Source organism: Sebastes fasciatus, chromosome 15, assembly GCF_043250625.1.
Source record: "Sebastes fasciatus isolate fSebFas1 chromosome 15, fSebFas1.pri, whole genome shotgun sequence".
Classification (NCBI taxonomy): domain Eukaryota; kingdom Metazoa; phylum Chordata; class Actinopteri; order Perciformes; family Sebastidae; genus Sebastes; species Sebastes fasciatus.
In genome coordinates, this window is record NC_133809.1 from 19964416 (window position 1) to 19991469 (window position 27054).

General features: G+C 42.4%; 2 protein-coding genes across 3 annotated transcripts in view; one reads left to right on the forward strand and one right to left on the reverse strand.

Moving 5' to 3' along the window:
- On the reverse strand, positions 1–6869 carry zbtb42 (zinc finger and BTB domain containing 42). 2 transcript variants are annotated; one of them, XM_074660598.1, is made up of 2 exons: positions 6720–6869; positions 1–5535 (listed from the first exon to the last, which is right to left on the reverse strand). In XM_074660598.1, the coding sequence occupies exon 2, from the start codon at positions 5519–5521 to the stop codon at positions 3926–3928; it is 1596 nt and encodes a 531-aa protein (XP_074516699.1). In that variant the 5' UTR covers positions 5522–5535; positions 6720–6869; the 3' UTR covers positions 1–3925. The 2 variants fall into 2 exon arrangements, with proteins under 2 accessions (XP_074516699.1, XP_074516700.1); XM_074660599.1 differs by lacking the exon at positions 6720–6869 and adding an exon at positions 5838–6661.
- Positions 6870–15977: 9108 nt separating this feature from the next.
- akt1 (v-akt murine thymoma viral oncogene homolog 1) overlaps positions 15978–27054 on the forward strand; it is a 37322-nt gene continuing 26245 nt past the window's right edge. Inside the window, exons 1-2 of the mRNA XM_074659793.1 lie at positions 15978–16151; positions 22717–22889. Of these exons, the coding sequence (XP_074515894.1) occupies positions 22844–22889 (46 nt within the window). The 5' untranslated portion in view covers positions 15978–16151; positions 22717–22843. The remainder of the gene's footprint in view (positions 16152–22716; positions 22890–27054) is intronic.

Consider the following 27054-nt stretch of genomic DNA (forward strand, 5'->3'; position numbering starts at 1 on the left):
GAAAGTTGTTCCATTTAATTCTATGCATAATCTTAAGAAAGACCTAAATCAAGATTGTCACATTTCCACAGCACACGCACACAAGCACACTCCAAAAGCGCAAACAAAGAAAATGCACGTACAGTTATAGATCAAAAGTAAATTGCCTCAATATCTAAGCAATGTCAAATTCTGCATAAAGATTGTCCTCTAATCTCTACACCACTAACACCGAAGCAATTGATTACTATAAAATATACCTTTCTTATTAAAAAATTATATTAAATTCTAATGGCACTTCTACAAATTCTATTAAAAAGATTTCCGTTCGACATTTAGAAGCTTTTTTTTTTTTTTTTTTTTACCAAATTAAAACTGAGACAAATGTTGCACAAGAAGCAATAATAAATATTTCTCATGATTATACACAATTTCACAGTTGTAACCTGCAGAGGACAAAATTCCAGTATCGGTAAAGTCATTTTTTTTAGACTTATAAAGATCATACAGCATGAGTTAGGCAAACGTAGCCCTCGATCAAGAGCGGCGCCGTTTCCGTATAAGAACAACAATCAAAATCTCAGTGTTTCACATTCAACAGTGACATTAACTAAAGGAACGGACTGTTAGCTCCCAGTAGAGTATCGGCTACTAAAAGCCTAATCACAAAAAAATGCTTGTCTTCAGTTTAACCAAAACAGATTAATTCACATAAACGGTCAAATAAATCTCAAATGTAATCTCTCGCAAAGCAGCAAAAACAAATGGACTTGAAACTCTGATTTTTGACATGATAGAAAAACAGGAACAACAGTTGAATTGAATAACTTCTGTCGCTGTGATGTGTTAACTTTACCGCCGCAGTCGAGGGCAAAAATGTACAAAAAGGGCGTCTCCAGATGCAACACCTGTCCGTGTCTACAAGGCACATGTGGTGATCATCCTGGAGGTATAAATAAAGACTGCAAACAATAAAAAAAAGAAAAAAATTCTTCACATATCGTTAGTTTTTCTACCTCTGTACACATGTACATTAGACAATTAATAGTTTGCACCACATAAGAAATGTTCCTTTAAAAAAAAAAAAAAAATGAAACAGTGACAAAATCTACATTCCTGTGTGTTCTGATTGAAGTATACATTGTTAACACTACGCAACAGCTGAAATATATTGTTCTAAAGTGATTAAACTCTCAGGGCAGGAGTGTTTGCGCAAGTTAACAGGGAGCCAAATCACATTTCTTGTAAATATTACACACAAGCTTCATTCGTTTGAGCCCCGTCGCTCACTGCAGGTCAGGGAGTACAGCGAAAACAGATTTGGGAGAAATGCTTTGACTCGTTCCTTGACTTGGGCCTCCTCCGTTAGAAATGCGGACAAACCATTGCAAATGTAATTTCATTTCTGTGTCCTGAAAGAAGTCTTGGCGACTAACATAAAAAAAAGACACCTTAGGGTGCTGAAATGGATAGGTAGTCAGCACCTACATTTGACCTGTTATCGTTACAGTTGCCAGACATATTATTTTCAGTCTCCGACAATTTTTCTAAATCTCGCACTTGGGAAAACAATACTCTGATAATTCTGATATTCTCTTGATGGATGTGCAATCAAATCACCGTGGCATCTCCTCCATGTCGAGGAACAATGGAGCATTTATCTACTGCATGCTGGGATATGGGGGGGTGGGGGTGTTCTTTGATGCCTCCAGACAATACACCTGTTTACAGTGTCCTTGGTCTCCCTTTGCTAAATACATTTCTCACATTCCAATGGCTTCATTCAATACAGGAAAGTGCAAAGAGAGACTTGCACTGCCTTTTTCTCCCCACATCTAGCACAGAGATACACAATGATCCCTTGAGAACTACCTGGGATTTGGTGGTGGTGGTGGTGGGAGGTAGTGGGGGGGGGGGACAATGCCTGTATTGTCTCCTTTCTATAGGTAGCAACTAGCCAATGCCGTATCAGCGTGGCTGCGCTTGTGAACAACTGTTTCCTGCGGCGGAACAGCAGTCAGAGTGGTATATTAACTGATTTGTAGTGAGTCCAATCTTGAATATGGAAGAAGGAACCAAACTCCCGGGGGAAGACGTGACACTTTTAAGAGACTGCAGCCTTAATAAGACACCTGACACTCTCTCCACCTTGTCGTAACACGGAAAAAAACAAAACAAGTCTGATAAATAGAATATATATTTACATTAAATATACATATAGTAAGAAATAGCAGCCTAGACAAATAGTGTTGAAACTATATGCATGCTAAAAAACAAGTGCTTCTCTATGTTCTCCATGTGACAAATCTTGAGATTTCTTCTACACGGTATATTAAAATACAATTACAGTAACTCGATTTGCACAGAGACAGCCCCAATACCGGTTATTAATGAGTACCAAGATCGCTAGGCAAGACGCGGCGTCTTTCAAGCTTATAAGAAATAAAAAGAAGTACACCTACAGTAAACCCTGAACCAAGTCAAACTAATAAATAAATTCTGATCAAGTCTTCTCAGGACAGATTAGACAAATATGGTGAACTTTTAGTGCTGCGGAGAATCCAGATAGCATCTATGAGAACAGACTCTTTCAAGGATAGCATCACTAAAAGGCTTCATCAGTAGTAACATACACATGTACAGTAAGAAGATATGATGATGTGAAAAAGGTTAATTCAAAGAAAGAAAGGTCAGATTCAGCTGAATGGCACGTGGAGGAGCACAGCTTTGATGAGGCTGAATATCCACCTGTCTCCCTCCCTTCCTCCCTGCCTGTCTGTCTGCTGAGGGTGTGTCCGTGTACCTTTGACGCCATACCAGGAAATAACAAGGTAATTTACTGACAACCGTTTGCTTTGAGTAAACGAGAGCTTGATTTATGCACTTTTATCAATTTTTTTGTAAATTAAGGACACTGGTGGATTGGTAGACAATTACCTTTGTTACCACCTAGTATGTGGAGTGTAATCTGGATTCTTTCAAAAAGGCCTGAAAACACACTGAATTTGACAAGAAGGCATAGTGATATAGTATATCTCATTCTTGTTTAAGTACACTAGGTGAAGTGTTTCAGTAGGCACCAGTGTTACAGGCATTAGCTTTTAACTCTCCCTCCTCTGATTACACGACTTCTTAGGGCCGTTCCATCGATATGTGCTCGCTCACATTAGCAACTAGAGAGCTGGTAACTCACCCCCAAGGCAGAGAAAAAGAGAAATATGTTGATATGATGAAACATAAAACTGTAACCAACTTCATTTCAACCCAACAAAAAAAATCTACTTCCATAAAAAAAAAAAGTGTTATACTTCCAGTAGTCAAACTTCATTAGTTTTGCTGCCTTATGATAGTTTACTTGTTAAGGACTAAAATAAATCCCCAAAAAATAAATAATAATAATAATATAGGAGTTACAAAAAAATAATATATTGCTACTTACGGACGGTTCTGATCTCCCATGTGCACAAATAAAAGTCTCACTCACTCTGACGATTGTATTAACATGTGTTAGCATTCGCTATCACCCATTTGCCCATAGGGTATGAACAGAGGATGCTTTTTTTTTTTTCTTTCAACAAATAAACTCAACAGATTGACTCAAACGAGACAGAAACTAAACAAGTGCATCATCTGATTTGTTCACCTTCGTCGACACAGATCCAGCTTGGGTGTCACAGCACCCGTGTTTATCCTAACAGCGTGTGGCTCCTTCAACTGTCTTGACCTCTTACCCTCATGTACGCCTGTGACAACAGTCCAGCACCGGAAACGGCTCCAGTTTTAACATTGCTACATCTTTTAACTTGAGAAATGCCACATGGGGGTAGAATCCAAAATCTCCAATAAACTGCCAACATGTGTGTGTACTCGAGGGGAAAGTGTTCAGTAGTATTCAATGTATGAAAAGACATTCGGTCTCATGTCATGGCACTGGTGAGAGGTGTTTTTATCCAATGGCGAGAGTCTTGACAAGGCCACAGTGAAACTTCCTGATGTGGCGGTAGAGGTCCCCGGACTGGGTGAAGCGCCGCTCGCACCACTTACAAGCGTGAGGCTTCTCACGCGTGTGGACCACGGCGTGCCGACTCAAGTTATGGGAGTACTGGAAGCTCTTGCCACACTGGCCACAGGTGTATGGCTTCTCGCCAGAGTGCGTGCGCTCGTGGCGCTTGAGGGTGTACATGCAGGAGAAGGTCTTGTTGCACTGCATGCAGGTCGGGACCGAGCCGTCGGGGGACAGCTTGGAGCGAGCGCCGTCCTTCTCGCGGAAGTGCGAGCTGAGGTGCAGCTGCAGCACGTGGGGGCTGGGGAAGACTTTGCTGCAGAGGGGGCACACGCACACCTGTTGGCCCGGGGGCAGGAGCACCCCGCTGGAGGTGGAGATGTCCGAGGAGGCCAAGTCGTCCTCCTCCTCCTCCTCGCTGTCCCCCAGCAGCCTCCCCCTCCTCTCCTCCACCTCCCTGCCCGGGGCGCCCTCCCTCCCTCTGCAGGCCTCCCCCTCCTCGTCCATCAGGTCCTCCTCCTGGGAGAGCAGGGCGGCTGTGGAGCCGTTGTTGCCTGGGAAGAGGGCAGCGAACCCTGTCACCACTGAGCTCCTGGCACTATTCCCAAAGCGCTGGCTCTCAGGGCTCATCGGCTCACTGTCCTCCTGCTCTGACAGCAAGTCGTGTTCGTCTTTAACAAGTGGCTCAGTGCCCTGCTGCTGGCTGTCGAGGGCCAGCTGTCCCGAGACGTAGGAGGGGTGTAAGGGATCTCTGCTAGACAGAGGCTTGAAAGACAAATCCAGTGCGCAGTCCATGTCATCTGAAGCCCGGGACCTCTGGGACAGCGATACGGTGGAACTACTGACATCAGCTTTTGTTTTTCCAGCTGTTTGGACGCAGGGCTCGGCCTCTGCTGACAAATAATTGACACCTACAAGGTCCGGGGACCTGCCAGAGTGACCGTTCGCCTTCTGCCTGCTCCGCACAGACCTATCACAATCTCTGACAGCCAGCCTGACTTCGCTGTTGTCGATGTCAAACTCCTCTGCCGGGGGGGCCCTGTGAAGCCCCTGAGACTGTGTCTGGGGCTGTCGCCGGATGAGCTGCTTACTGTGCAGCTCGCCTTCCGCGGAGTTGTCCCTGTCCAGGCAGCCGAGTCCCAAACCCGCGCTCATCTTTTCATCCAGAGAGGAGAGCTCCTTATCTTTAAGCTTGCCTTTACACACTTTCACTATATCATACATGTGGAGGTAACTGGCCGCTGCCAGGACATCCTCCACCGGGAGGGAGCTGAACTCCAACTTCCCCTCATACATAAATTCAAGGAGCAGACTGAAAGCCGGGGCTGTCACAATGTCACTGTTGAGATGCACAACGTCCCTTTTGTCCAGCTGGTCCCTGTAGAAGAGATGGAAGTACATGCTGCAGGAGGCCAGCACGGCTCTGTGCGCTCTGAATCGAGCCTCCCCGACGAGAACAGTGCAGTCACAGAGGAAACCTTGGTGACGCTGCTGACTCAGACACTGCAGCAACTGGCGGCTATGGTCTGGGAACTCCATTCTTCCTTCATAACCTGATGAAAAACAGGAAAAACAGGATACTGGATCAACGGAATGAAGCCATTTAGAGGGCACAGAGAGGCTGACTCACGAAGTAACCAAAAGCAGAGAAATAAACTTGAGCCAAATAATAAAAAAAAGTATGCGTAAAAACATACAAGATAATAAAGTACAAGTTCATAAAATCATTTCCAATTACAAAAAACTTTACTCAGAAATCCACCTTTAAATGCCAACATCATTAACTTTTATCCAACTTGAGAACACCAAGCCTACATTCTTTCCAGTGGTGCAGGATACGCTCTGCTGCGCTCACCCAAGCATGGATCACAGCGTCCACTCTCCAAATGTATACCAAGTATTCCGGCTCGTAGTACTCAGCCTGTATACTTCTCCAAAGCTTCCGAAATTTGCGCAAAACACCGGCGCGTTTCAGACGGTGTTTACAGAACAAGCAATGAATGATAGCAGCTCTCGTCCATCAGGAAGAAGAAGAAGAAGAAGAAGAAGAAGGAGGCTAACGTGAAAAAAAGAAGCCACAGTGCAGAGTGAGTAAACTGGTGCTCTGTTTGCTAATTACACTGCAAGCTGTGGAGTCAGCTGCTCTGACATCACCGCAATGGAAACGCTACCTCCAGCTGTGCTCTCCTTTATGCCATATGTTAAAACTCCGCTGCTATATACGCAGACCCAAAAACTACACACACACAACTTGTATTAAAAAAAAAGAAAAAAAAAAAAAAGAAAGTGGATTTATAAGTGTTAATGAGATTACAAGGAATTCCTAACTTTTTTTTTTTTTTTACCATCTGGTAATTTATCACCAAACTGCTTTTACACACTCGTCAGACGCACGCGTAAAAGTGTGAATATTTGTTTAAATGGGTTAATTCAAAGCAGATGATGGATTAAAAGAGAAAAAAAAGTGAATTTTGATATTAAAGTTTGATGCTTCTGAAAAGAATGTGCATATAGGATATAATTTTACGCGCAGAAAGAGAAAGAAAAAGTGTATAAAGAAGGATCCAGGAGAGCCAAGGACGCAGTAAACCGAGCTCCATGTCCGTGTTGGGAAACGCATTGCTAGGAGCCTTTTAAACAGCAGAGGAACTCAACTGGGCTGAACGAAAGCGAGCGACACACACTCACTCTTTAACTTTCTCCGTTTCCAAGCACAAAAAGCAAATAGTATACTCACATTCACTTCCTTCACTTCGTCGTGATTCTCTCCCTAGAAGCCCCGACGTGCTTTCATGATGTTGCGGCCAGATGTTCGCTTCTCCTTGTCGTTTCTTGAAGCTTCAGTCCGACCCTGGCAAGGCAGGCTGCACTCAGCGCTGCTGCTGTGTGTGTGTGTCAAGCAGGTTGATAATGGCACAAGTCTCGCGATATCACGCTGGCGACTCCACAATAAGTTCTGTACTACTCCGTGAATTCACACAGCGGCAGCAAGTAGCAGCAGAGTACACTGGGAACATCAACTGGCTGTCTTTTTTTTTTTTAAAACACCTGTCCTGTGAACTAGGGGGGGCTTCTTTATTTTTTTTAATTATTTTTTTATACTTTTTCCTTTTTTCAAGGTTGTTTTCATATATGCAATCCACTGTTTGTATTTACAACAAGTCTATAAACCAACTTTTAGGTAGATGAGCTTTACAGACAAACCCATCATGTACACTATAAAGAAAACGACCTCAACATTCAAAACCAAAACAAAACCAAGAAAAGAAATAGCAATAATAATAATGACAAAAAGAAAGAGTAGAGTTAAAAAAACAACAACAACAAAGCAAACAAAAAGAAAACACACATAACAAAAAAAAAACAATAATAGTACAAAAATACGAGAGTAATAAATTAAATCAACAAATAAGTTGAGGGGCTTTTTAAGTGTGATAAATCCAGAAGTATGGCAAAGTGAAAGAACGGACAAATTGATGATTGACAACCCATTTAGTTTTAGACTTTTAAAACATTTTTTTTGTAAGATATGGCTTCAAATAGACAGTCTTATCATTAAATTTGGATGTTTAAATGTGTTATTCGATTGAAGAAACGCACCCTGTTTGCCCTTTCCTTTTTTCTATCCCTGTTTGAAGATAATAGGATTTAAAAAAAGTTCAAATCCAGAATGTAAATTTGATTTGCAAGTGTCGCCTGTGGTTTTTATGTCTGCTGTGGATGAAAGAAACACTTTTTTTTGCCTTTCTATGAAAGTATCCAAACTGATCCAAAGCATTATAAATCACGCTTTGTTAATTTGGAGGGTCACTGGACTTATTGGGAACTTTTTAAGAGCTGTTTCTCTCTAATCCTGCTCCGGGTTGTGGAATTCCCTGGCACCACACCACCACCCCAGCGCCTTTGTTTTCTCAGACCACACCACCAGGTCCTGCCTGGCTGTGACTTATTGAGCTTTAAATTGTCTGAAGAATTGAAATGATGCAAAATAAAAGGTCACACTTTTTTGTTTTTCGACCACCAAAATATACACCGGAGTCTGTAATTGTTAAAGCTAGAGATGGTGGCACAGCGGAGGAAAAGGGGGCTCGAGGTTGCAGCTGCTCATCTCGTGCCCCCCCCCCCCTCCTCCTGTCCCTCCCTGTGCTCCCCCCAACTGCTTCGGTCACCTTTGCCCTGTGTTCCAGCTGCCGTGTGTTTTGAAAGGGCCATTTGCAGCTCCTTGCAGCCTCCTGACACAGAGGGGAATGAGCAATGTGACGGGAGGCGGCAGCCACTGGTCGGAAGGGGCCACCGGCTAGATTCTTATCCACTTACCGCTTTATTCCATTTTTAGTCTGGCTGTTACTGTTACAAGAGGGTGGCTATCTGCGCTCTGGTCATGTTCAGATGATCATAAGCGAGAGAGTGTCACACTCTCTAAATAAAAAAACTCTCTTTATTTGGCTTAATTGGTGTTGAGCACAAACAAAATGATGACTTTTTGATAAAACACCAGTAAGCTAAATGTTTATACTGAAGCATCATATGAAAAAAAAACAGTTTACCATTCACTCACACACACAGCATCCATGCAGGAGAAGCGATGTGGATAAGAATAGGAGCAGTTTCCCTGTGTTTCCCTGGCAAACGTAGGCGCCCAGTAGAGGAGGGGTGTGTGTTCACAAGGCAAGACAAAGCAGTGGTTGTGCCTCGGGACCGTGGCCTCAGAGAGAGAGGCTCGGCACGGTGAAGGTTCTCACACACAGAAAAAGATAGAGACAGAGAGGGAGAGAGAATGAGAGTGGGAGAGTGGGGGAGCAGGGAGAGAGAGAGAGAGAGAGAGAACACTTCCTGGAGGTTCATTCTTCCTCTCTGCAATCATCAATGGCATTCTCCCCCTGACCCACTCCTCTCTCAGACTAACAAAAGACCCCGCATTCCAGTGTAGCCTGACCGGCCAACCAGCCAGCCATCCAGCCACAGTCCAACCACATCACTCTCCCCACTGGACCAAAGTCGCACCATAGGGGTGGGCTTGAGTTGGGTTGGAGGTGTCGGTCTGAGGATGCTTCTAATGCATCCTTATCCATCGAAATCTTTAAAATCCCTCAACATTGTTATTTTTTCCTTTAAACCTGCAGTAGGCAGAATTTGTTTGGCATCATTGGGCAAAAAATCCATGATAACCTTTCAGTGTATTGTAATTCATGTGCTCTGAGAGAAAACTAGACTTCTGCACCTCCTCATGGCTCTTTTTTCAGGCCTTGAAAAATCTAGCCCGTGATGGGAGACTTTGGCCAATCACAGGTCATTTCAGAGAGAGAATGAGCGTTCCTATTGGCTGTTCATTCAACGGAGGTAGCTGTCAATCACTGGCAAACTCTGATCAAACTGTCAAACTAGGCAGCGCTGATCAAATATGAATCTATATTCTGTTACTGTAAAGTCTATTTCTCCCATCAAATGTTTTCAGAAACATCTTGTAGTGTACTGTTTACCTGTAAAATGAGAAAGTGTGCTCCGGCTGGTGGGCGGTGCTTGGTATTTCCTCAACTGTTCTCAACATGGCTACCGGATCACAAACGTTCCCTAGTTTGTTGGTTTGATCGGAGTTTGCGAGTGATTGACAGCTGCTCAGAGACGTCAAGGCTCCAGCTCGGCTCTGATTGGTTGTTTTCCTCTGGTCTGTGAAACCTTGCAGATGCCATTAGGAGCACCGGAGGACACAGAGGCACATGATTTTTTTCAGATTACCTGTCTCATACACTACTGTCAAGATATAGTGACCGTTTTATAAAAATAACTTTTTAAAATCATATTTCCTCGAATTCTACCCACTGCAGCTTTAAGTCATAATAGTCCACACTGTCTGACTGCATTGTGTACCAGCTCGTTCCAGCTCTTAATATTTAAACCCAACACTCTTGTTTTTTATAGCTGCATCATTCCATCAGATGGAAATATCCTTGATGTCGTGAACATCATTTTATACACATTTCCACACAATTCAGCATAACATATTTGGTATCTGTGAAGAGCTTAGGACTTTCAAAAAAATTGAAAAGTTTGTTCTTGGTTTGAGATTTTTTTGTGTATTTTACACTCTTTTACACAAATATACTGTATTGTACTGTTCTGTATCCATATGCACACTATATAGTATTTTTAAAAATATCTGATTGAGGGTCTAAAAGGATAGAAGATGACATATGTTGTACAGATTGTAAATATTTGGGGCTATATAAATAAAACTGACTTATTTTGAGTTGACTTTAAGGTTTTCTATGGCAAACTCAGAGAACAGCAAGCTGGGAAATCCATTATACAATGCAACAAACTCTGCACATTCCTGTAAATCTCTGAATCCTGAATCTTTGGCGCTGCAGGCAAAGCTGCATAACAGGTGGACAATACATCCTGGGAAATAATGTGACAGTTGTAGCAACATTGCACACCGCAGTTGCCGGGAGATGCTGAATTGGTCGGACCCCCCACCGCTTCCTCCCTATTATGGCCCTCCTGCCCTTCTGTGTCTAATTGTTGCTGCCGCATGTTATCTATTCTCCTTCAACAGCCCATTAAGTTCTGCTCTGTTCTGTTTGTTATACTCCCCGAACAGATACTGCAGGCAGACAAGAAGAGAGATCAGATGAGTCTTTGACAGGAAAGACATTATTAACTCACTTTGACTCTTTGATCTGGCTACTTCTGCTTTGAACCTGCAAAACAACAGGGTAGGCATTCTCATCACCGGACCAGAGACAGCCGAGGAGGAGGAGCAGGAGGAGGAGGAGGGCACGACTGAATAACAACAGCAGAAAATATGGGATACCCTCACTCAGCTCCGTTTGTATGACAGGAACAGCTTGGCAGGGCTGACACATAGTAGCAGTGAGGAACACATTACAGTGTGAGCGACAAAGAGGGGAAATGACAGCAGAGGAGGCTGAGAATTGGAGGGCAGAGGTCAATAAGTTTTTCATCACGGAGGGAACGTTGGCAGCCGTCCCTGCTATCCTGTTCTGGTGACATTATTTATCACTTATTGTGCAACCTTTCAAAAGCATTGTCTTGCATTTATATATCATACACATTTGTAGTTCGCTGCATTTGCGCCAAAGCCAATAAAGAAGACTATGTTGTACTTACAGATAAAAAGATATTTAATGTGTCTTCAAAAGAAAGTAAACCGTAAAAAGATCACAAATATAACTGTATACAGAGCAATGTTATAGGTATATTATTCGACCATATGAGGGTTTCACTTGATACAGAGGATCCCTGACTTCTTTTGAGTCTGACTGAACTGGCCTGTCCGTACCTGTCCCAAACAGGTTTAACTCCTACCTCTCCGGCAGGCAGTTTCTTTTGGCTGTAGCTGATTGTTTATCTAAAAACAATGTGGTATAACTGGCAGGGTTTCCTTTTTCAGTTTCATCAGGACCATGTTTTTCACATCTGTCCTGATGTTATGTAACTGTATGTTGCTGCATCTCCTGTTGACACAGCTGATGCCATTTTTAAATATCAAGCACAAGAGTACAGTCTTTAACCCTGGTAATAATACTTTGACAAAACAATGCAAATTCAAGGTCCACTTCCAAGCTTTTTTTGAGCTTTCACACAGTCTTCATCAATGCATTTATCATGGAGATGGATCTGTTTATATGCAAACTCATTACTTATGATTTCACTCCACACACGTTCACATCTCAACCAGGATAAAACGGATGTCCTGAGGTGCCAACAAAAGAAATAATGGTTCTAAAAGTGCGTTCAGTAGGATTTACCGCTGGCCACAAAGTAAGAAATCTAAAGGTTATGTTTGAATCTGAACTTCACTTCATGGCCGATGTGCCTTTTATTGGAAATGTCAATGGCCCTTTCCACCTGACAGAAACTCAAAGCGAAAGAATGTCATCTTAAGAATGACTACTGCAATTTCATCCAATCAGGTGTCTTCAAAAATAAGCTATAAATCAACTGCCAGAAACCTGCTGCTTGAATGCTGACGAGCAAAAGTAGGACATTAGCATCACAACCATGCCTACACTGCGTATACTGGTTACCCCTACATTTTTCAAATTTTAAAATAATTTAGAGTGGACAGTACTACATGTCTGAAATGCTTTGAAGCACCAAATCCTGGCGGGGGTGTTGGGTTTTCACACTGCAAGACAAAAACCTTTTACCTGAACAGCCTACTTCTTCAAATTGAGTTTAGAAGTCATCTTTTTAGCTTAGCTATGTCTGGAATATTAGTAATATTAGTAAGCCAAGACTTAATGCACATGTTCTGGATAAGTATTTTTAAAGCTTTTAGCAAGATGTTTGGAACCCAATTCGACCCGGACCCAACTTGTGCCCTCTTTGGTTTAATACCAAAGGAATCCAGTGCTTGCCTAACAGGTATGGCCTGTGTGGTCGTTGGTTTTACTAAAACTCCTTGCGAGACGTTTGATCCACCTAAAATGGAAACAATGCACTCCTCCATCCTTTTCTCATTGGGTCAAAGAGGTTATGTATTTCTTAAAACTAGAACAAATTAGATACACGCTGAAAGGTTCATCTCAAACAGTTGTTAAGATATAGAGGCCCTTTAGGGATTTTGATGACTCTCTGCAGGAACCCCTTAACGAAGAGTAGAGAGGAAAACATGAATGTCATATTACCCCGCCTTCTTTTTTCTCTCTTTATCTTATTTTTATTTATTTATTTTTTCATTTATTTATTTTCTTTTTCTCTCTTTGCAAGTTATTTTCCTAATTATTTCCCCCCCTGTCTTTTGTTTAATTGTATATCTTTCCTTCATGCAACTAAATGTATTCTGTAACCTGTGATCCTATGGATGGGTGTGTAGGTAGGTGATAGGGAAGGGAATCTGGACTCAACTTTGTAAACAGATCTGATGAATGATGTTTTTTTTTGTTTGATTTATGCATGTTTTGTATCTGTTATTTTTGTGGGATAAAATCTTTGAAAATCAATAAAACATATTTACAAAAAAATAAATAAAAGCGGTAAGCCAAACAAATAAAGCCTTGAGGGCAGAGAGCACAAAAATGACATTCAGCCACACTTCATTTTCGCTGATATATATATTTTTTTAACTTTTGGGAATTCACTGTTTTTATGGTGGAAATTTGCATTTGTTTGTTTTCTTAAATGTAGAGCATTTTATTTTAGCGCCATGTATGTTTTAGTACTATTTGAGGCAATGTTTTGCTGCTTAGAGTATTTTTACATCTCTACTTTTACATGATTATTGTACATTTTACATGATTTAATGACTTTTAATTACATTTTATTATAATACAATTTTAAGGGGACTCAAAGAACTGTCTACAGCCTCAGTAGAAGTTACTGGAAATTATTACACGGTTGTGTTGAATACTCAATTCTGATTGGTCAATCACGGCGTTCTATGGTCTATTATTTTTTTTATAGCAGACCGTTGCTATACGTACAGCTGACCGTTGCTATGGCGGACCGTTTTTGTGTCAAAATATTGATTCCTTCAGCAAGTAGCCGTGTAATAAGCGGGATAATGTACAGCTAGCCGGTCATTGTTGTGAAAGAATCCCCTTCAGGGCGATGTCGGGGTGTGGCATCGCCCTGAAGGGGTTTCATTCACAACAATGACCGGCTCGCTGTACATTATTCGTTACTTATAATATAAATAGCCTATGCTAACTTAGGCCCTGGGGAAATTGGGATGAGCATTTTTTTCCATTTTACAGCATTTTCTGACATTTTACAGACCAAACGACGAAAACGAAAAACCCATAATAACCTTTCAGCATATTGTAATTCAAGTGTTCTGAGAGATATTTAGACGTCTGCACCTCCTCATGGCTCTGTTTTCAGGCTTTAAAAAATCTGGGATCAAAGATGGGAGACTTTGGCCAATCACAGGTCTAAATGAATAAATATGAATAAATATTCTTCTACTGTAATGCCTATTTCTCGCCTCACTGTTTAGCTGTAAAATGAAAAGGTTTGCTCCGGCTGGTGGGCGGTGCTTGGTATTTCCTCAACTGATCTCAACATGGCTGCCAGGTCATCATTTTACAGCTAAACAGTACACAACAGGGTGTTTCTGAAAACATTTAAGGCGGGAAATAGGCGTTAAAGTAACAGAATATTGATTCATATTTGATGCCTAGTTTGATCGGAGTTCGTGAGTGATTGACAGCTGCTCATAGACAGCAGGCTCCAGCTCGGCTCTGATTGGTTGTTTGTGAAATCTTACAGATGCCATTAGGAGCACCAGAGGACACATGCTTTTTTTTTTAAGTTTCCTGTCTCATGCACTACTGTCAGGATATAGTGACAGTTTTATTCATATTTGCTTCATTTCTACCCACTGCAGCTTTAATCGATAATCAAAACAATCAATCGTTGCAGCTCATTGTACAGCAGGTGGTAAAGTACAAACATTTAATCACTAAATCAAGCTTAAACTTGAGACCCTTATCTCTTTAAATGATTTTAAACATAGAATAAAGGAAGTGGTCACTGCAAGCTGCAGTTGTTTCAATTAAATAGCAAACACACGACCAACATGCTGCATTGTTAATGCACTGTATAGTGATGTAATGTATTTTGTCGTACCTATTGTTGCTGTCGTGATGCAATGTTGTCTTTATTTGTTGGATACTGCTATTTGACCCTGTCTTTTTTTTTTTAAAACAATATATTTATTGAGTCCCCCCCCCCCACACAAACGATAGAACACAATCAATACAGACAGCAATACACATTGATCCCCCGATGTAAGATAATTGCATGAATAAACTTAGCATATGATAACAAAATAACAATAGTCACAATTGTGATAAATACAAGTGAAGAAAATTAAAAAGAAATAAAGAAAAAAAAGGAGAAAGTAAAAAAATAATAGAAAAGGAAGAAAGAACATATATATTCATATATATATATATATATATATATATACATACATATATATATAAATAAGTAAAAACAAATAAAGAAAGATAATTACAGAAGTAATAGTAGTACAAGAGATAGACAAGCTAAATAAATTTGACCCTGTCTTGGCTAGGTCTTAAAGAGGTTTTAATCTCAATGTGACTTCCTAGTTAAATAAAGGTTATATATACTAATGAACAGCTGTATCAAAAAAAAAAAAAAGTCAGTACATTATCTCCTTGGATTGTTTCAGGAGGTGAGAAAACAGATATCCCACATTGTACTGAGGATCCCCTGGAAACCTTACAGGGGCCTCTGTAGGAGCCCAGGACCCTATTTTGGAACCCCACCGGCACAGATAAAACAACGCAGAGTTCAGTTAGATGCCACATTGTAGTGGTGCTAAAATGACCTTTTTAGGTCCACAGTTTGCACACAAGAGAAGTCATAAAAGGAAAGGTATAATATAGTTATATTCTTATTTTCCTCCCTTGTAATCAGTACAATTGCAGAATGCATGTGGGTATAGCTGTTTTTGGTCATAGCTTTTACTGTCCTCATAATGCATTTTATATATGCATTTCTTTACAGGATTTTTATATTTTTTTTTGAAGAGTCTGTGATGTGAAGCATACTGATGTGGTGGGAGTCAAAATTAAAAGGATGGTTTGGTTCAATGTGACTTCCTAGTTAAATAAAGGTTATATATACTAATGAACAACTGTATATAAAAAAAAAAAAAAAAAAGTCAGTACATTATCTCCTGGATTGTTTCAGGAAGTGAGAAAAACAGATATCCCACATTTCACTGAGGATCCCCTGGAAACCTTACAAGGGGGCCTCTGTAGGGCCCAGGACCCTATTTTGAAACCCACAGATAAAACAACGCAACGAGTTCAGCAAGGCCATGCAGCCTCCCCCCCCCTCTAAATAAGCCCCTATAGAAAACACTGCAGGCTTTTTTTTTTCAATGGGACTAGCTGACAACTTCTACACCACTCCTCCTCCTCCTCCTCTATGAGTGACTCCTACCTACCGAACACTAGCGGGCTCTAGGACCCGGGAGGACGCGGCTTGCCACAGAGGCATTGCAGACAGCGCTTGTTGGGAGGTGTAGAGTGGAAGAAAGGCAAAGAAACGGAGTAAATGAGAGCACTTTTGTACCAGGTTGTTGAAGGACTTATCAACTTAATACACCGCCGAAACAGCTCCCCAATAATGAGACGGACACACTGTTGTTGAATCCCTTGTCCAGGTAAACGTCGGCGTTTTCCCTTTTGCATGGTTAAGTAGAAGAGGTCGACAGCTAGACAGGGTAGGTCCCCCATTGTACTTAACATGGGATGCGGTTTATTCTCACCCAAGCTGCCCTGCTAGGCCCCATATCCTTCTCTCTCTAGCGCTCAAATTAGGTGCTTTCCTCACTTCACTGCAGCGTGGAAGTTATATACATGTAAAGTATTGTTTATAAACATCCTGTGGTGAATAATACGTTGTTATTTGTTGTGTACAAACCCATTTTTCTTCATATAAACTAACAATGATCACTTCTTTTCTTCACCTCCTCAGGCCAAAATAGCTGCAGCTTTCTTTAACCGGTTCACCTCTACCAGAAAGTTGTTTTCGCTCCTACTTAATGGTCTAAGGAGGCAAACGAAAACAAACAACACAGAGAGGCAGCTCATTCATTGTTATATGCACTTACCACTGCTGTTTGTTTACTTGTTTTCAGTGAGTAATGTACAGGCCACACTAGCTTTTCTAGCTTGTTGCTGCTCTGTTGTTGTGACATTGTTGCATTCACGTTAACTGATATAAAGTAGTACATCTTTGTTGTGACTAGATGCAACATTGTAGTGGTGCTCAATGACCTTTTAGGTTTTGCACACGAGAAGTCATATAAAGGAAAGGTATAATATATTCTTATTTACCTCCCTTGTAATCAGTATAGTTGCAGAATGCATGTGGGTATAGCTGTTTTTGGTCATAGCTTTTTACTGTCAACACTGTTATCATCCACACATACAATGATGACATTATATGCATTTCTTTACAGGAATTTTATATATTTTTTTGAAGAGTCTGTGATGTGAAAGTGTACTGACGTGGTGGGAGTCATAATGAAAAGGTGTGGTTTGGTTTGGTTCAAACCTGCAGTAGGCAGATTTGTTTTGGCATTATTGGGCAAAAATTCCATAATAACCTTTCAGCATATTGTAATTCAAGTGTTCTGAGAGAAAACTACACTTCTGCACCTCCTCATGGGTCTGTTTACAGGCTTTAGAAAATCTAGCCTGTGACGGGAGACTTTCGACGATCACAGGTCATTTCAGAGAGCGAGCGTTCCTATTGGCTGTGCTCCGGCTGGTGGGCGGTGCTTGTATTTCCTCAACTGATCTCAACATGGCTGCCTGGTCACAAACTTTCTCATTTTACAGCTAAGCAGTACACTACAAGATGTCTCTGAAAACATTATGCGAGAAATAGGCATTACAGTAACAGAATATTGATTCATATTTGATCAGTGCAGACTAGTTTGATCAGAGTTCGCGAGTGATTGACAGCTGGCTCATAGACGGCAGGCTTCAGCTCGGCTCTGATTGGTTGTTTTTCTCTGATCTTGCAGAGGCCATTAGGAACACCGGAAGACACAGAGGCACATGATTTTGTTTCAGGTTACCTGTCTCATGCACTACTGTCAGGATATAGTGACCGTTTTATAAAAATATATATATTTTTAAAATCATATTTGCTCCAATTCCACCCACTGCTGCTTTAAATGTCCAACTTGAGATAAACCTCGCTTTACTGTCTGTTTGCCTCCCATAGGTTACTTACATGTACAGCCTGGAAATAGAACAGTGTCCTCAGGCATGTTGTACCGTAACGCCTTTAGTGTCAAAAGTTTTTTTTTACCAGTCATGAGACACGGGACTACGTCTGTCCAGTGTGTGTACGCAGGGGGACTTGGCATGTGACCGCGGAAGACGCAACAAGCTGGCGTAATGATGCAGCCAGTGGCTCTGCCTGTTCTCTTTAGAAAATACCAGTCACCTCCCACCCAATCCCCTCGCAGCCCCGTTGACGCAAATGTGCCACCAGTTGCATGCAGAATCTGAGGAATGTTGCTTGAAATTTTTACCCCCTGTACACACAGGCAAACTTATTGTGCCCGTCCCCCTGCCTGCGCCACAGGAGTTTAGATGCACTATCACTGAGAAGGATACGCTTCCATTGATGGTAGCCCACCGTCGGCATCACATGACGGTACTCTTCTCTGTCACAAACTGAGAACACTGCAGCCTAACATACTTGTTGCTCCATTCATCTTGTTTACTAGTTGTTCACATTAACAGCCAGGTCCTTTGATTTGCAATGAACCAAATACATACAGGACTTTGAGGTCTTACTTTGTGTGTTATCCAGATTTATTTTTTTAAATGACAGAATGTGACTATTGGTATATATTTGAATAAATCCAGCTTAGTGATCTATCAATAGTTTAGTTCTTAGCTTGTCTGAACAGAATGAAATAGAAAACATTTTCATTCTGTTCAAGTCATCACAGGATTAAAGTAGCAGTTACAGTAGCTGTGGTTTGGTGTTCAGCTACACCTACCCACAATATTCTTATCATTAGTGATGTGTTTTCAGGGAACTTGATAGAGGAACTTGGCACTGTGTAGTAGAACACACTACTAGTACTGGTTTCATTGTGACGTTTGAACACAAACCAAGCGTTGCTTGCTGTTTACCAGCAACAGGTGAGCATGTTTCTCATTTCGTTGTTTCATTTTAAATATTTGAGCGTAAGTTTCTATCTTTGTAAATCAGCTTCTGACTCTCTTGTTTACTCAAGCGACAGCGGGAAATAGAGCAAAAAAACAAACTTGTATCTATCGATCTGTGATGAAGGAAGTAGTGTGGTGATGTCGGCCTGATTTTCTGCTTCCTGCCATGAAAACATGGGACTGTCCTCTGTGGCCTAGTGACGGGCTCGGTGTGTGGCATCTTTGCAGCATGAGACTGATTTGCGTTGAATGGGATGGCCCCTGGTGCCGAAGCCAGAAAGATGAATGATTGAAAGCCGCACTGACAGCAGGGCAGGCGGGCAGGCAGGCAGGCGGTGGCCCAGAGGCCTGAGGACCATGTGACCCGCTGTCAGGGTACTGGGTTCATTCAGTGGCTGCTGGGCTGCAGCGCTGGCAGCAGACCAGCTTTTCCACACAGGCCGCAGTAGCAACAGGTCGCTCCCATTAAAACAGCAGCGCTCTGTTGTGGCTCCAGAGCCGGGTCTTGTGCATGTGTAGCTTTTTTGGCTGTGGTGTGTGCGCTCAAGTTTGTTTGTGTGATGTATCCCAATGTGTATATAATGTGTGCGTGCCTGTGTCACAGAGTACACACACACACACCAAGATGCCGGAGAGATCCAACGGTTTGTGTGATCCCGAAGTTTGAATAGCACTCAGTGTGCTTTTTTCAAATCCCTCTCCAAGATCCTCCCAACATCGACTGTGCGACACAAGCACCACAACCCCAGTGCAATAAACAAAAACACCGAGCAAAAATAAACTGCGCTCTCACAAACTCACTTTTGCTCATTGATGGAAGCGAGCAGAAAGGCAGTAAAAGGCATGTTGATCGCACATTCACTGACAGATGTGTTAGAGCCTGGGGCTGTACTGATATGACTCAAAGTCTGTCAATAGTCACATCCACTTCCTGTTGTTGTCCCCACCAGTAAGCTGGATGAGGCCACTCAAACAGAGCTCTCTTTTGATGGCCGTACTCTGACGGAGCAGCAGCAGGCAAATTGATTTCAGTTGATGGTCAGAGATTGCCTGGTGCAGTATGTGGCATTTGTGTGAACAAGCATGGCAATTGATCACTCTTTTGCTTCTGCATTCAAAGCTGCCTTTTATATAATAAAAAGCACTGAATGAATCAAAAGGTTAAGTGTTTTGGTTGTGATAGCCCGCAGGTTTTGGTATGTGCCGTTGAGGAATAACCGATAAATCTCTGATGGAATTCAGCTCCATTTGGTTTATCTGATGATGTCAATGCAGTCTTATCCTGTCTTCTGTCATACATCGTAATATTATCGTTGGAGCTTGATCTTTAACCCATTTTTAGTTTTTATGCTGCACTTTACTCATAAATCTTTCTGAAGACCATTTCACATATTTTACAATGTAAATGTGACAGCAGTTTTTTTCATGTGTGCTCATATTGCTGGCAGTTTACCTCACAAGGACCTAGTAACATTTCCGTAATGCATCCACAACTGTGGCCAGATGTGAATAAAAACACTCACAGATACAGGGCACCTTCACCTCACAACGTCTTTATTTTGTTAACAGAACAACCTCAACTCGAGGCCCATTTAGTAGCTTTTCTGGTGCTTTTGATCATATCACATGATCTTCATTAGCAGATGGAGTTGTCATGGAATTGTGGGTGAAAAAAACTTATTTTTTATTAGCCATTGAATATTTTGATCAGTTGATGTAACGTCAACATGATTATTTTACAGTCAACAAAACCATCCGATCTCAAAGTCAATTTAGTAGCTGTTCTGGAGCTTTTGATCTCATCACATGATCTTTATCATGTGATATTATATTTGAATCTTAACTGTTTATGTTTTTAAACAAACAAATCTGTTTGGATAATGCAACACACATGAAGGGGTTTTCTGATTTTTTTTGTGACTAATTTCCTATAATGTATAGTACAGTATATTAATTGTCCTTTCCATTTCTGTCTCAGCGCTCCATAACAATGTTTTCACAGTAAAAAATATCAGTATGTGAGATATAGGTAAAATAAAATACAGCAAATCTTAGCAGTGCATTTATTAGAACACTCAAGAATATCTGCCTTTCTTTTTTCAAAATGTACTGTACTTTCCAAATTTACCAAAACCTGGAAATAGCCTAACCGGACATTTCTGTAGCTATGTTGGGGCCCTGCCTGAAGATGAAGGGGTTTTCTGATGTTTGAGGGGAAATTACATTTGGCACACTGCAAGACAGCAAATATTATCTCAAGTAATTGAGCTCACATCTCACAAATTAATAAATTATTTAATTATTCTTTTTTAATTTTTTTTTTATTTATTGGCTGTGGCTGATTCCCTTGATGTGTCCGGTCATTGCTGCGTTCTCAAGTTTTTATCAAAATGATCATAAATGTATAATAGAGAATTTAATGATCAATGTCCAATATTTCTTTCAGAGAAATGGTAATGAAGCACCTTCATGTTCATGTTGAACTTCACTGTGGTTGGCAATGGAGTACCAGAGGAAATGCTCTGTACGGAAAGTGCGATTGGAAAATTGTTCCTTTTGAGTACGTCTTCCAATCCAGTCCAAGTTTTAACAAGTAGGATAATAATCCCCGCCATCCCCCTCAGAAACTCACATCCTACAGTATGCTCAGCACAAACAAAAACATGATACTCACCAAACCACTTAAAGGGATAGTGTTTTGAAGTGGGGTTGTATGAGGTACTTATCCATAGTCGGTGTATTACCTACAGTAGCTGACGTTCAGCAAACCCTCAGCTTGGAGACGCAGACAGGAGTTACCGCACGAAAGCAAAGCAATGTACTGCTATGTACGAGGCTGGCAGCAAAATGTATGTTAGCCACCTAAAAGAAAGGCTCACCTAAAACAATCGATCCGTTTATATGTGCGCTATATTTAACATATTTTCAACGCTTTACCTTGCCGTCAGAAAGCCTTTGGAGAAGTGAAGACGTTGTATCCATCTATGCTCTTGCCAAAGCCACCAGACTTCATTGAAAAAAACAACTGTAATTTTACCTCGCAGACACAGGGTTGTGACTTTTGGTGAATAGCGAATAGTGAATCTTTCACCTCAATATGGGGCTAAATTTTTGTCGTTTTATGTGTGAAACAAATGAACAAACAACCGAGGCAGCGTTAGACCAGCAACTCCCGTGTTCTGCGTGGTAAAATTACAGTTTTTTTCCAATGGAGTCAGGTTGCTTTGGCGAGAGCATAGATAGGCTTCACTTCCCTTTTGGACACATACACCGTATTGCTGTGTCACGGCAAGGTAAACCAGCGAAAATATTCTAGATATAGCGTACACTTACACTGAGGTAGCTGAAATACATTTTGCTGCCGGCCCCGTCCACAGCTGTACATTGATTGTGCGGTAACTCTTTTCTGAAAAACTGTGGGCGTGCCGACCATCATCTACTGTAGGTAATACACTGACTATGGATAAGTAGCTCATACAACCCCACTTCAAAACACCAGTACTATCCCTTTAACAAATTATTTAAGTTACAAAATCCTCATGGGCACGTATGATTAAATTGGATTGAAAACATTACTAAACACCAAATCGATGCAACTGCAAAATAAGTTTTGAAATCCATCATTTAAAGCAGCTTTTGTCAGACTTGTTTTATGTCATTATTTTCTAATTCTAATCTCTATATTTCTATTTTCCCTGCTGTTCTGGTCGTGAGTAGAGAAAACCATCAGGAATGGTTGTGTGTGAACAGCATGGAATTTTCCAATAAGGGGGGAGACTTCATTGTGAATGCCAGAAACCGCGGCCATACACTGATATTTGAACCTTGCAATGTTGCAGGTTCCAAATGTGAAAAGGACTACGCTGTGGTTTTAGCATATCCTCCACTAACTGGGCCATAAAACACTAGGATCCTCTCAATTCCACTGCCTCTCCTCTACTATGTTGACCTGTGGGTTAATATTCAGACAAGTGGAAAAAATCGTTCACCTCAATATGGGGCTAATTTTTACTCTTCTTCAACTAATAGGTAACCGCCTTTGAGAAGGTGGCTGTAAACCCCAGGACCCCTGCACAGAGCTGAGTGAAGAAAACTTTGGAAACAAAGCTGTGTCTCTCCCTGTGGGAAACCTGGATCCTCCACCCTGCCCACCAACATGACCAATGTGGTGATTGTCAAGGAGGGATGGCTGCATAAAAGAGGTAAATGCACAGATAAAATGTGTACTGTATGGTTTGATTTCAGTTGTAAAGACTTTTATTTTTGATCGCTTCAAATGTAACTGCACTTGAACCTTTTCTGTGCTTGAAAGTGAAATAAGATAAGCTTCTGATTATTTATGTGGTATGGTTTCTTTTGTGCGTTTTTTTACAATTAAGATGTAGTATTAGTCATCATCACCTCGTGTATTAGAAACCCAACTTACCGGTTAAGCAAGCTGTCAAAGAACACAAAATATGCAAATACCCTAAAATGTGTTAGTTATGCAAATACTTCAAAATCCCTTGTTGATGCTTTAAACTGCAATACAAGTACTTGGTTTCATGGAATACATGCACATGGCAGTTTCCATATACTCATAAACTACTTTGTGTTTTGGCATAAATGGTGTACACTTTGAAAATGTATATTTTTACTCTAATGGTTTAAATATTTCGCAAATCCTCATTACCTTCATTCCTGAGGTACTTGGATTAGCAAGAGTTTACTGTAGTACACCATTGACGGATTTCGTTTCTACAGAAATGCCTGAACCGAATGACACATGTGCAAGGTGATTGATCACAGGCTAACTGTATTTAAACAGGCTGTATTCCAGATCTAATGTAAAGAGCCATCCAGTTGCAGAGTCCCCAGTGGGCCCCATTTAGCTGCTCTGACAGTGCTGTGTGGCGTGGCACGGCTCTGTGTCGGGCGTGAGTCCTGTTGTTTGGACGAAGAGGCATTCCTCACATACCTGCTGGCTTTGAGCAGCTTTATGTGCGCATACTAACTGCCTTGAAACTGCGGCTGCCTCACGGAGCCCACTCCACCACCGCCGCCTCCACCACCACCGGGGGCAAAATAGGATAAGGAACTTCTCCAAAACCACTGAAGGCTCCCAGGCCCAGTGCCAAGGTACCAGGCTTTTACTGGAAAAGGGGAAACCGAGACTCTGACTCAGGGGATAAGGTGATGGGAGCAGGTCACAAGGAGAGTTCCTGGGACTCTTGGGGAGGGGGAACAGTGTGCCGCTGTGGTGCGTTAGCCCGAGCTCCGCCCCCCCTCCTCAAGGCTTGGGCTAAGAGCATAACAGACTGCTGTTTTAGGAAAGAGTCCGCCTGGTTCGGCTCAGTTGGTCTCAGGCAGACACACCCTGGTCCCGCCAGTGAGTAAAAGGATAAAACATTGGGTGCTATTAGTGTTTCATTTGCAGAAGCTCTGTTGAGCATAGACCAAAGCTGCAACAATTAGGAAGTAGTTGAAAAAAATCTAGATTTATCTTGGATATCCTACAGCTCTTCATATAAATCTATAAAGCAAAATTCATGTATTTCGGACATGTGTCAGAGGAATTAGGCGCAAACTGTGTTTTTGTGTCTCTCTTTAGGGAAACAACAGGAACAGGACCGTCCTGTCTTTGTTAGGGATCATGTAAAATCGCATTAGTTAGGCATGACAGTCAAAGGTCCGGGCTGAAGTGTCATTCATTCTGTAAATGTGTATCCTCACTGGTGTTTGTCCCTTTCTCTGTATATTATTTGTGCCACAGAACTGGCACAGGTCATTGTTTCCACACCTTAGTGCTGATAAGAATGGAAGATACTGAGAGCAAGTGTAAAATATAACTACAGGAGTAGTCAAATAGTGACTGGTAGAAAAACAGCCAGGTCGTGGGGCAGTAGTGTACACATGCACACACAGCAGTGACACCCTTCTAGTTGTTACACACACACACACACACACACACACACACACACTAAACAAACAACCCTTCAGGAATAGTGAGTTGGCATGCTGTCGCGGCCCAGCAGCTGTGCCCTGTGAAATGTCACCCAGAGCCTCTGTGTTTTGATTGGAGGGCGTCCACCTGCCTCCTTGACAGGAAGGCTTTTAGTGTCGCGTCACTGTCATGCAGTCTTTGCCCCAGAGCCACCGCGCAGAAGGTGAACCTGCAGTAGCCCTGTCTCGCTGTCCATCACCTCAGCCACGCAGCCCCCCCCCCCCACTCAACCACTATCATCCCATGTTGCACCTTGAGTGGAGCTTTTTTTGTGTGGTGGCGGCGGCGCCACCCAAGTGACTCACATCTCCATGTGGGCGTAATAATAAACGGCTTATACCGCTTCCAAGTGTGTTCAGCTGCATGCTCATTACTCCCATGTGTGCACTCAAAACACCAATTTAATGTTTTACAAAAGATAGCCCTCCATATTCCCATCAACATTTTGTGTGTGTGTTCCACGGACAGCACCAAACTTCATTGGATTCAACAAAAGGAGGTACAGTTAAGAGTGTGGCCTTTTCCCCCAGTAATGCCCGTTTAATGGTGCTACACGATGAATGGATTTCATGGTGGGTCAGTCACATGCACAGAGCACAGCAGCTCTCGCACGTCAGCTGAACACATCCATGTCACTCAGACTCGCGCCTCGATTCCTGTCTGATTAGTCATGTTCAGCATGCACGTGTAAACTGTGCAGAGGCTCCTAAAATGAAAGTAGAGTGAGCATTGTGCCTTTACTACCCTGTAAACCCCCCCAGTAGAGCTAATCTGTCATTATAGCTGCAGATTCTCAGCCTTGGAGTGCTCTGTTCATTTGTTCCAGACAGGCTGCTGCGCTCAGTGAAATGATCTCATTCTTGAAGGACACACCTTCAGACTTTCTCCTTAAGCTGCAGTAATGTGTCTGGATTGTGGATGCTGCCCGGGATGTGTTGTTGTGACTGTTATCTCGGCTGTCTGTTGTGGAAGGACAGCTTTGGAATGCAAGACGAAGCAGCCGAGTAGGACGGGAGTAGCGTGCGTACGTACGTCTGGACATGCATATGCAAATGTGCGAGTGTATGGACAGTGTGAAGCATATTTATTCAAAAGTTACACTGCCAGCAGGACATTACCCGGTGCCCTTATGCACAGACCGCATCACAAGTACAGGCTTGCAAAAACACTGTAACTTTGTTACTATCATAACCAGTTGTTATGCGTCCCCAAATGGTACTTCCCTTTTAGATCCTTCAACGAGTGCACCCACACACTTTGAATGTGCCTACGGCCTCTAGTGGCCACAGAGACCGAGCAGCGTGTTATTTCTTTTTGCAAGTGTGTTTTTCCAAAGTTTCCATCAAAGCCAGAGCATCATCAGACATCAAAGAGGCAGATTGTGGGTTCCCTAGTTTCCAGGGAAGTGCTGCGGCCAAGAACCCAGTGAAGCTCAACAGAACAGCGCTCGCTTGTCCTCCCCTCTTCCCTGGCCCTTGTTTGTTTGACTCATTTGCTCCCTGACAAGTATAAAGAGCCGGCCCCTTCGTTAGGCTAACGAAGGCCGCAACAACTGTTGGATTTGGGTAGCACGCTCAGCTGGCTCCGGCTCATGAGAGGAGGGGTGGGTGGGGTGAGAGAGGGAGGAAAGGCAGAGGGCACACCAGTAGAGATAGCGAGGGGAAACATAAAGGGGCAGGCAGAGAGAGAGACAGAGACAGAAGTTGAGCAGCGTCTTTGTGATGTTCCCAGAACATTGCTCAGTGACCCAGTCGGCCTCAGGAGAGCGGATGGATGTTGTGTGCGACATGCCACAGAGACCCTCTCGCGGTTTGGTTTGGAGCTCATCAGCTGATTGGCTCCCTCGCTGGTCATGCGGCTGAAGGACGCCCATGAGCTGCTCCTCCGAGCGAGACCTTGTTGGTGGTCCAGGAAAGTGCATGAGACACAGAGTGGGAATGAGAGAGAGGGGGGAAAGCATGCATGGGTTCTGTGAAACACCAGACACAGTAGTCATAGTAGATGAAACGTTTTTTTTTTTCATCTTTTGAATATCTGTGCCTCGTGCATCTGGCGAGCAGGCGTCCGACAATTGAGCCAGCATTTTCCACATTGGTTTTAGTTTTCTCTCTGTATTGGTGATCTCAGTGAGGGAATGTGGTGTTTCCTGCACAGTTAAATGCTCTTCAAAGGAGCAGGCCCACCTGATTAAGAATGTCTCATGATGCTGCAATGCTGACTGTCTCAAGACTTTGACTGGCTGCCAGCTCTGCTGCTGGGCTCGCCCAGGCTCCTACACATCCCCTCATTATGGCTGTCGTGGGCCACACACTGCTGCAGCACAAACACACACATTACGTACTGCAGAACTGGAGTGATGGCTCCTCCAATTTGCAAATATACAC

Bases quoted from the DNA above. Each gene is read 5' to 3' on its own strand.
- zbtb42 (XM_074660598.1), bottom strand. From the start codon at position 5,521: ATGGAGTTCCCAGACCATAGCCGCCAGTTGCTGCAGTGTCTGAGTCAG.